The sequence below is a fragment of the Haplochromis burtoni genome, unplaced genomic scaffold, assembly GCF_018398535.1.
Source record: "Haplochromis burtoni strain Fernald_Lab_line unplaced genomic scaffold, NCSU_Asbu1 Contig_980, whole genome shotgun sequence".
NCBI lineage: Eukaryota > Metazoa > Chordata > Actinopteri > Cichliformes > Cichlidae > Haplochromis > Haplochromis burtoni.
Window position 1 is genome coordinate 27,146 of NW_024583341.1, and position 11,126 is coordinate 38,271.

The 11,126-nt window shown below is 46.6% G+C and overlaps 2 protein-coding genes across 2 annotated transcripts in view; both read left to right on the forward strand.

Annotated features, from left to right (window-relative positions):
• Nucleotides 1-927, forward strand: part of LOC106632629 — a gene marked incomplete in the record, with an annotated part of 8,683 nt that extends 7,756 nt beyond the window's left edge. Inside the window, 1 exon segment of the mRNA XM_014330864.2 lies at nt 1-927.
• A 258-nt stretch (nt 928-1,185) lies between these two features.
• Nucleotides 1,186-9,366, forward strand: LOC121812955. The gene is made up of 7 exons (XM_042216241.1): nt 1,186-1,327; nt 2,336-2,801; nt 6,118-6,594; nt 6,681-7,074; nt 7,240-7,314; nt 7,420-7,494; nt 7,575-9,366. The coding sequence occupies exons 2-7, from the start codon at nt 2,358-2,360 to the stop codon at nt 8,477-8,479; spliced, it is 2,370 nt and encodes a 789-aa protein (XP_042072175.1). The 5' UTR covers nt 1,186-1,327; nt 2,336-2,357; the 3' UTR covers nt 8,480-9,366.
• Nucleotides 9,367-11,126: the final 1,760 nt, after the last annotated feature.

Genomic DNA, 11,126 nt, shown 5'->3' on the forward strand with positions numbered 1-11,126 from the left:
GAGTTATACCGACTACGTGCCAGTGCCTGATCTTATTATAAAAGGCGGGTACCAAAAACCAAAACCAGCACCTTAGTGGTCCAGTGTTGGAGCCTTTGATGTTACCTGTTCTGGGAGGAGCTCCTGCTGAAAGACCACAGATGGTAGCGTCAGTCGTCAGATACTGTCTTCCATAATCAGAATTTGCCCCAAATGTATCTTCATAGGAAGATTCATATGAACCAGCCCACAGCTCTACGTCTTAAACCTGTAGAACGGTGGGCTGGTTCTCTGAAGACGCTGAGGCAGAACCAGCTCTGTGTGAAAGAGCTAATGAAGGGATCAAGGCCCTTTGCCCTCATTTAACCATAAAGGTGTTTAAAGTTCTCTGTATGTTTAGTGTATGGTTCTCCTCACACTCCTCTGTGTGATGAGCACTGGGGCACAACCCCGGACAGAGAGGCCAAACAGGTGGTTCTAAACGGTTCCTGCAGGTCCCTGGGAGTCCTGGTCTGTGGTGGTCCTGTGATGGTACCACTGCATCCTAAAAATAGCAAGTTGTCATGTCACAGGCTTATTCCAGAAAGGATGACATTCATTTTGACCTCAGTATTCTACACACAGTACTCCAAATCAAAATTCTTAAATGTTTATTAAAACATTTAAGAGAAAAATATAACACATGCACAGGTATTCTCAGCCTTTGTTAAAATATGTTGTTCAAGCACTTTTTGTCTGCAGTTACAGAAGATCTGTGTTGGGCAGGGTTTTAATAGTTTTGCACGCACACATCAATGAAAACTCAACACACCTTTGCTATAAAGTCAGTTAATTTTAGCTTTGTGAACACTCATTACAGTTGTAGTTATTTTCCTTTTTATTTTTATTTCCGCTAACGAAAATGTTTTTTCACTTCTAGTTTTCGTTAACGATAATGACCTTGGTGTTGGGAAGGTTACTTTTTAAAACGTATTCCATTACAGATTACATGCCCCAAAATGTATTTTGTAACATATTCCATTACGTAGCTCAATGACAGTAACGTATTCGGAATACTTTGGATTACTTAATATATTATCATGCTTTTTACAACTATGTGAATGTACTATTGCTGTGTGATTTATTACTATTACTGAAGATCCACGGCTATTTACCCTCTGTGAACATCCGCTTCATCCATCACAGACTCGAGTCTGGACCGCCTGACTTTAACAGGAATCTGTAGCCTCAGTGCTCCACACCAGCAGGTGGCGCCAACGCACCGGGATCACGCCCTTTCACCTCCGACAGCGAAGAAGAAGTGGTGGAGTAAAAGAAGAAGAAGGGAGCGCAGAGCTGGAGTTAGCAGGTGAGGAGTGTCCCGGTTCTGTACTCTCACTTGACGGTTCCGGTCGTGTTTCCGGTTTGGTCCGGTTCCCAGCAGCGCTCGGTTCCGGTTCTGGTTAGCTGTAGCTAGCTGCTCGTTAGCTCTCCGTGCTAACAGCTGCGTTAGCCTGTGTGCTGCTAGCTGTTAGCACCAGGCTGTCGTAAATAAGCTTCCATTATCGGACAGACGCCTGTCAGTCACACCTGAGCGTGGCGTGACTCCAGCCCGGTCACTGCACAGGTGAGAGCACCTGCAGGCTGATGACGGCTGGCAGGGTCAGTGTGAGAGGCTCTGTTTGTTCTGGTCCAGATCAGGAGGTGGGTTCGTGTTGGTTCCTCAAGGTGCTTCTGATGTTGGGGTAGATCAGTGTGTCAGCCTCTATAATCCAGATGTTTGTCACATGTGGAGTCCAGCTGTAGAAGTGTGTGTGTGTCAGCGGGGAGCTGGTTCTGATTGGTCCAGGTGTTCTCCTCACAGTCACGTTAAGTGTGGAGGAGGCCTCGTGTTCATGTTGACTCCACCACAGCCTGAGGGCCCTGCAGGAACCTCTGATGCAGAGACGTGTGCACCTTTAACCCTGTGAGGAGCGTTCAGTGTCAGAACCCTGCGATGGTTCCTCAGAGGATCACGCTCAGTGGCTCAGGTGAAGGATTCAGAACACCTGCTGCTCCTCCTCCATGTTTAGAGTAGGAGGCTGAATACAGATGTTTCCACACTGTGGAGCATCAGATGTTTGAAACGCGCTTTCTTGTACTTTAGACAGAAAATGTCGAGCATCGATGTCGTCCTCACTATAAGCTGTGACTCACACACTGCCCCGCCATAAAGGAAATGCCTATACTGATGTGGTGTGCAGGTGTGGCTGCCTCCATTATGAAGACGAGAGTCCTCAAAAACACAGAGTTACAGAGAGTCCCTGAACTACGTGTTCCTGCTGAGGGACTGCAGGTGGAGCTCACAGCTAAAGCTGCTTCTTTGTTTTATCATCAGGGTGTCATCGAGGTCTGTTGCCATGGAGGACCATGCTGACGTTGCCATGGAGAACAAGACAGAGGTCCCAGCCTCCGACGCCCCGTCCTCTCCTGACAAAGAGCCGGCAAAGCCCGCTGCACGTCAGCCACACCGCCGCACCTTAGGGAGGAGGGGCCAGAGAGCAAAAAGGCGGGGTCATATAGAGAAAAAGCGGGGTCAGAAATCGAAGAGGCGGGGCCAGGAGGACAAGAAGGAGGGCGTGACGGTGAAGAGGACGTGGAGCGGCGGGAAGCGCCGTTGGGACAAGAAGCATTACTGCGTGTTCTGCCGACGGCCACAGGTGAAGATCGCACGCCACCTGCTGAGGAAGCATGCCGACGAACAGGAAGTACTGGCTGCCAGCACCCTGCCGACAGGCTCCAAAGAACGCCACCTGCTGCTGGAGCACCTGCGCTGCCGAGGCAACTATCTACACAACATCGAGGTCAGTTTGTGCGTCTTACCGGTGTGTCTGCTACCAGTCAGTTTACCTGTTTCTTTCAGGTGCCTTTAGTTGTTACCTGTGCAACTAAATTAATGTACATTTGTCATGGCCATGGACTCCTGCCGTATCGAGGAGGAGAGATTCCAGAGTCTACGATGTCAGTTAATTAGGAACTCCTTTTTCAGCTAAGAAATATCTCCAAACTGCAAACATTGTTTTCTAAATGTGAGTTAGACATGATTCTTCATGCTTCTGTCTTCTCTCTTAGATCACTGTAAGTCTTTGTCTTTGAGCAAAAACAATCGTGACCGTCTCCAGCCAGAATCCTGCTGCACGGCTTTTAACTAAGACACGTAAAAGAGCATTACGTTAGGGCTTCACATCAATTCTAGCTTGAATAACACGATATCGATTCGTTAAAATCCTGAATCGATTTTGGCCGAAACACATATTTGATCTGTTCTGACGGATCAGAACCAGTGAGATGTCGGCTTTCTCACGAACATGGCATCAGGTGAGAAAGCCGACAGCCCACTGATTGTGATGCGCTGACGGGCGCGCGCTTTGTGTTTACGTCTTTTTTTGTGTTCGATTCTCATGATGCAGTTTTGTCTCTCCAACCAAAGTTGACTTAAACCATCAAGAAAAGAAGATCCAAACTATGCTTCACATAAACATCGTCATGAATTCCCTCTTTGGGGACTTGGGCTGTTTTGCTGCCAGAACGATAAAGTCACACTTCATGCACAGCTCTCTCTCTGTGTACTTGAAGAACAGTTTCCCATCTAAAAATCTGTTTTCTGCTTTATTCACTTGCTTATTACGCACAAGACTCATTTCTGCTGTTCAGTACTGAAGAAATGTAAACTTCTTAAAATTCCAAACCCCCTGTCTGTGTCTGTAATCGTCTGTAACTTTGCTCTGCTGCACGTCAGCAGCATCAGGTAATGTTCACATGTTGATTCGTGACTTTCTTTCATTTTTGATCTACTGCAGAATATTTTTAACTGCTATAAAATCTCAGGCCAAGAAAGTCACCTTCATGTTCTTCTGTTTTATCCTCAGGCACTTTGACACAAAGACATCTGCTGTGATAAAGTCTCACATATATTTTATAGATATAAAAATGGTTATGTAATGATGAACAATCAGAAGTATAATTTTTCTGACTGTCTGAGGCAAAAAATCGAATCGTGGATCGAATCGATTCGGGACCTTGTGAATCAGAATCAAATTGATTCTAGAAATCAGTGACGGTACCCAGCCCTACATTAGTGTCACACTCATTACACTGGCTACATCTTAGAATTCATTTTAAAATCTGCCCTTTACAGCTCTGAATCATGTCCTGTCCATATTACTGATCTTTTAGAGCCTCACACTCCCTCGCGCAGCCTCAACCTGTTGGTATGTTTGAACCTGAGGGACAGATCTGAGCGGCGTCCCCCAGGTTGTGCAGTTCTCTGGATTCCCTGGATTGTATTTATTCTTTTAAACATCATCTTAAGACTAATTTGTTTAGACTAGCTGAGTATTTGATTGTGCTGTTTTATGTTTATCTGTTTTATATTATTCTGAAGCACTATGTGGTTTTTGTCCTGTGAAGAGTGCTATAAATCAATAAAGTAAACCAGGTGGTGGACAGCAGAGGGGGAGGGGCCCATCAGGCTGAAGGGTCAGGGTTTGTTAGTCCGTGGTACCTCAGAGGCAGCCGACAGGTACAGGCCAAATGAGACGTGGCTCAGGCTGAAGGTAAACCTCAGGTGTAGGAGCAGTTTGGAGAGGTTTGGACAAACTGTGATTCAGGAGGAGAAAGCAGTGCTCCACCTGCACTGTGTGTAGTTTAGGTGGAGTGCTGCTGACTTCAGCTGAGGACATAATCAGACAGTGGAAGGAAACTGTAACAGTATGTCATTCAGCATGAATAACTGTCTGACTGCATCATTTTCTCATCAGAGAAATGTAAAATGTACTCAAAGTGTAAAAGCAGCATTTCTGCGCCTCTGCTTCCTTGCACCGCTGCATATTTGTTTCAGTCTGAGACACTCACTGCAGTCGTGACAAGGACCAAATCCACCTGAAAAGTAAAAGGATTTGGCTCTTTTCACAATGTCAGAGTTTTAAGGCTCAATCAATAGATTTCGAGACTGTTCACGTTGCTCTTTTTTAAAATTATTATTATTTTGCTAGCTATCAAACGCGCAGGATAAATGATTGAAATGCAATAAAGCAACACTACTACAGCAGCAGTAATGTGAGTTACCTCCCTCAAGTGGAAGCTTTAAACGTTACAGCCCGATACAGGGGCGGATCTACAGGGGCGGCTCTACAGCCCGATACAGGGGCGGATCTACAGGCGGATCTACAGGGGTGGCGGCAGCGAGCGAGAGACAGGTTTTGAGATGTGGAAGATTTGTGATGCTTAGTGTGGAGTGTATAGTTAGCGTGTTGTGCAGTTGTTGTTGTGTGTCAGTGAGGGCACTAATGAATGTCACAAAGGCAGATTGCAGTGTAAAGACTGTCTCCACTGTCCACCTGCTGCGGTCGGGCCTGCAGGTTTTTCCCTGTGGTGGCTCCTCTGTCTGCTGGTGGACAGACACATTTTCTTTACTGACACAAATAATTATTGGGGCATCTTATTGTTAACTGGTTTTAGTTATAGTATTTTTCAGTAGTATTTTTAAGTGATTGTACAAAAAACAGCCTGCCACATGCAGTGGGTGCATTTTTAGATAAATAGTTGTATATAACTTTGTTGTTTAAAATATAAGTTTTCAAAATGTGCAAGTTGTATTTGCAAGTTATGAAAATAATTTTATGGTTTTTACAGTTAACAAGAAACTGCTACTAGGATTTTATGTTTTTGTGTGATTTCAGTGAGACTGAGCTGAAGAGAATGATACCAAACAAGGCAAAAAACATTTGAAGGTGAAACACAAGCTTTCTCTGAAAGGTGCCTCTCCTCTCCCTTGGAGATGGGTCCTCCTGGTGAGGTGTTCTGGGCATGTCCCATCAGAAGACCCAGGACACAGTGGGGAGATTATGGGTGGGAATGTCTTGGTGGTTCCCAGGGCCAACTGGAGGAAGTAGCCAGGGAGAGGGAGGTCTGGGCTTGCCCCCAAGACTCGGCCCCAGATAAGCAGAACAAAATGAATCAATGGATGTATTTATAGCAGGAAGTCACATAAACAGTTGCCTCAAGCTTTATAGTTTAACTTAAAGATGCTACAATAACACCTGTGTTTACCTGTCTGTTACGGGTGAGGTTTTCTGTTCCTTATAGGTACATTTACTCCGCCTCCCTGTGTGTCCTCAGGTGATCCGGCAGGGCACTGGTGAGATTGTGCCATGGCGTCAGCCCTCTGAGGATGTGGATGCGAGGAACTACCTGCCATGCCCATTGTGTCTTGGATTTTTCCTTCGTGCTGACCTGTGGAAGCATCAGGTGTCGTGTCGCAAGAAGCTCGCCATCAACCCGTCCAAAGCCGAGGCGAACGCAGACTCCGCCAACAACGCCACCTCTGGTTCCACAAGTAAGTTGCCCTGTGATGTCACCAGAGAGGACATACCTGAGGATTCCCTTGGTGAGACTGCAGAGACCGGGACCAAACAGCTTATGACCTCTGACCCAAGTGTCGATCAGAACACGACCTCTGACCCCGCTGTGAACCGAGCCAGGAAACGGACCAGAGTGCAGGCAGCAGCGTCGCGGCTCCTGCCGATCTCCAGTGGAGCGTCTGAGAGCTGCAGTGAAATCCTGCATCGCATGAACCAAGATAATGTGTCTTACGAGGTCAGCTCACCTGTCTGTCTGTGCACCTAACACTATCTACACTCTCTGACCTTTCTCTGTGGTAACTGGCTCCTCTCTGCCTCCAGGTGAAGTCTGATTGGCTGATCTGTAAGTATGGCAACAAGCTGATGGGGAACCAGGATAGTGGTCAGAGGAGGTACGACTACGTAAGCCAGAAGCTCCGGGAACTTGGCAGGTTGCTCCTGGCCGCTAAATCCCTTGACTCCGGCGTCCAGAGCCTGCAGGACCTGCTGGCCCCAGGTCGCCTCAGCCTGGCGCTGTCCGCGGCCAGGAAGGCAGCGGGAAACAGGTGGAGCCGCCCTCCACTGGCGGTGAAAACAACACTAAAGACAGTCTGTGAGATTGCTATCGGAGAGAGCCTGCAGGACGGAGACTGGGAGGCTGCCGCCAAGACCACCGACTTCTACCACATGCTGGGCCGGGAGTGGGACAACCTGGGCCTGCAGAACCCAGATCCAGGTGAGACCACAGTCCAGCCCCTCCTGCTTAGTTTAGCATCTTCAGTAACGTCCAGTAATGTTTGGGTTAGGAAGAACCAGGATGTGACTGTAGTTTTGGATTTTCAGCTAGAGAAGTTTGAATCCCAAAGTTTGTGTTACTGACCCAGTTTTTCTCCTTTTCCAGCTGCTACAGATGGAGGAACTAAACCAAAGAAACGACCTGTCCAGATAAGACTGGACAACGACCTCAGACAAGAAGGTGAGTCCACACCTCGCCGCAGGTTTGGATCAGTTCCCGAACTTCTAACTTTATAGAACCAGTTGCTGGAGCTGTTTACCTATCTGTGCCCACCTTTGTTCACAGTTCTGTCAAAGAGCTCTAACAAACCAGTGACCTCTGCGATTCCACCTGAAGCCAGAATGCAAACATCTGTCTCAGGTGAGTCCACCTGGATTCATGTTACTACTTTGACTTTAGCAGATTAGTCTTATCGTGCAGCAATTCTGTTGGTTTTTCAGTCCCTGTGGCTCCCAGGAAGGTCCGACGGCGGCCGTGGTCCTCTGCAGAGAAGGAGGCCATCTGGAGGCAATTAGGAGTCCATGTTCTGGTCCAGTCTGTACCAGGTAAGGAGGTCTGTCAGCGCTGTCTGGACTTAGAACCAGTCCTCAGGGGGCGGCACTGGAAGGACATCAAGAACCAGGTTCACAACCAAATCCAGAGCCAAAAGAAGCAGCAGTTCCACGCTCAGATGGAACTCGAGAAGAACCAGGATCACCAAGACCAGCTCCAGAAAAAGCCAGAGCAGCAGCAGTACCAGCCTCCAGTCGATGAACAGGTAAAAGACTACCGTCTGAACCAGAAGAAACCACCATACCAGTCCCAGATGGACCAACATGATCCGGATATTTCTCGGAATCAGAAGAGATCACAATACCACATCAGCATACACCACCAGGCCCAGGATAGCATCCAGAACCAGAAGAAACAACAGGAGCACGCCCAGCTGGATCACCAGGACTATCTACACAACCACAAGAAGCAGCTGTGTACCCCTAGAGTGGACCACCAGGACCACAGCCAGGTCCATAAGAAGCAGCTGTATCAGATGGACCAGCAGGCCCAGCCCCTGCAGACCCTGGACCAGGAAACGTCTCTTCTAACCATCACAACCTACAGACCTGATGGGTCAAATCGAGCTCCTGGACATTTGCTGCTTGAGCGGGAGCACAACATTACAACCTACCCAGTTCTGCACAGACCACCGGGACCTCACATGGACCAGCTGCTGCCCAGAATAGACTGGGCCGAGGATGCTCCAGCCCCGAACTATCCTATCAGCAGGCCACTGGGCAGGACCCTGCTACAGGATGTGCCCCCAGGAGGACCACCCTCTGACCCACAGTCAGGACATGTACACTTCTGACCGGTCCAGGTCTAGAGGACTTAATGATAGGTTGGCCCTTCTCAAAGGGTGCATATCAGATTTGGTAGTAAAAAAAACCTGCTTTTATGATAACACATGTAAACCTTTCTTAGAAGGTCCTTGGATTTCCTGTGTGAAATTAGTATTTGCCTCCTACAGGACTATATACCCTATACTATATACCCCCCTCCCCCGTATGTTCTGGCAGTTCCAATGGGTCTGGTTCTGATATGTCAGTCTGGTCAGGAGATGAACCTGGATCCTGGTTGAGGTGCTGTTAGATAGGTGAAACAGTTCAGCTGTGATGTACCCGAGTTATACCGACTACGTGCCAGTGCCTGATCTTATTATAAAAGGCGGGTACCAAAAACCAAAACCAGCACCTTAGTGGTCCAGTGTTGGAGCCTTTGATGTTACCTGTTCTGGGAGGAGCTCCTGCTGAAAGACCACAGATGGTAGCGTCAGTCGTCAGATACTGTCTTCCATAATCGGAATTTGCCCCAAATGTATCTTCATAGGAAGATTCATATGAACCAGCCCACAGCTCTACGTCTTAAACCTGTAGAACGGTGGGCTGGTTCTCTGAAGACGCTGAGGCAGAACCAGCTCTGTGTGAAAGAGCTAATGAAGGGATCAAGGCCCTTTGCCCTCATTTAACCATAAAGGTGTTTGAAGTTCTCTGTATGTTTAGTGTATGGTTCTCCTCACACTCCTCTGTGTGATGAGCACTGGGGCACAACCCCTGACAGAGAGGCCAAACAGGTGGTTCTAAACGGTTCCTGCAGGTCCCTGGGAGTCCTGGTCTGTGGTGGTCCTGTGATGGTACCACTGCATCCTAAAAATAGCAAGTTGTCATGTCACAGGCTTATTCCAGAAAGGATGACTTTTCTTTGCAAGCTCCTTTGACTACACACAGTACTCCAAATCAAAATTCTTAAATGTTTATTAAAACATTTAAGAGAAAAATATAACACATGCACAGGTATTCTCAGCCTTTGTTAAAATATGTTGTTCAAGCACTTTTTGTCTGCAGTTACAGAAGATCTGGTTCATTTTCACCCTTGACTATTGTATGACACGCACACATCAATGAAAACTAAACACATTTTTGCTATAAATTCAGTTAATTTTAGTTAGTTTTGTGAACACTCATTACAGTTTTAGTTAGTTTTCCTTTTTTTGTTTTTATTTTTATTTCCGTTAACGAAAATGTTTTTTCACTTCTAGTTTTCGTTAACGATAATAACCTTGTTGGGAAGGACTTTTAAAATGTATTCCATTACAGATTACAGAATACATGCCCCAAAATGTATTCTGTAACGTATTCCGTTACGTTACTCAATGAGAGTAACGTATTCTGAATACTTTGGATTACTTAATATATTATCATGCTTTTTACAACTACGTGAATGTACTATTGCTGTGTGATTTATTACTATTACTGAAGATCCACGGCTATTTATGGATGAGAAGTAAAAAAGACGCCAGGTGCTAAAAATAAAGCTTAGACTCAGACGTTAGAACAGGCTTCTCCCCGCAGCACGCCGTGTAATAAATACTCACAAAGAAAACGGCGCCGTTACAACTTATGTCTAAAAATGTATCGTTTCATGCATCGGCTAAAACACTCGACTCCAGCTACAGACGCGCAGCTGGAAACACTTCACGCAAGTCGAGCTGCCCGAGATTCACAGAATTTACAGAAAATGTTACATTTTGTGATTTATATCCTTATCGGACGATAGAATTCTTATATCCGGATATGAGATTTTGGTCATATCACACATATCTGATCTGACTAATGCGTGTTCCGTGTCGGGCTCGTAGCCAAAGAAATAGCTTTATTTTGTTGTGTGGGTCAACTTTGCTTGCGAGAGACAGAGAGAGGCGTTGAAAGGCTGCTCCAACGGAACTTATTGTTTCAGAGGAAAACACGAACACAGCGTACAGTCGAGTCTTAATAGCTTACTTACAAACCCAAACAGTCCTGACCCGCGACAATATGAAACAGGAAAGTACCGCAGTGTAATCCATTTATTTCAACAAAGTAACTGTATTCTGAATACCACCTTTTTAAACGGTAACTGTAACGGAATACAGTTACTCATATTTTGTATTGTAAATACGTAACGGCGGTACATGTATTCCGTTACTCCCCAACACTGCAGAAGATGAACCTTCTCCCAAGCTCGATGTCCAGCACACTTTTGGACCAGGTTATGTCTCATTCGTCTTTTCCTTCAGAGTCCTTCACAGGCCTTTGGGCAAACTCCAGGCGGGCTGTCGTAGCTGGTTTCCTTTAGCACCCACTCGCCTGAGCCCGCCTCTGTTTGTGTCGTGCTCTATTACATTTGAGTTTCACCTCAATATGTGTGGGGTTGTCATGGGAACACAACCAACATCCCATGTGTCTGTGCCACAAACACAATGGAGGACATTGAGGCGATGGTATACCCGCTGCTTGGTCTGTGGGTGTTTGTCAGACTCGAGCACCAGGATGTCAGTTTGTAGGTGACCCTTGTTGCCGAGTTTCAGAAATGCCAGGTTTCATCTAACTCGTGATTCATCTAATGACACCGCTGGCTGGCCAATCGGGGGCTTTTGATGTCACATTTTTAGACTGACTCTGCTCGGTTGGAAAGCCAGG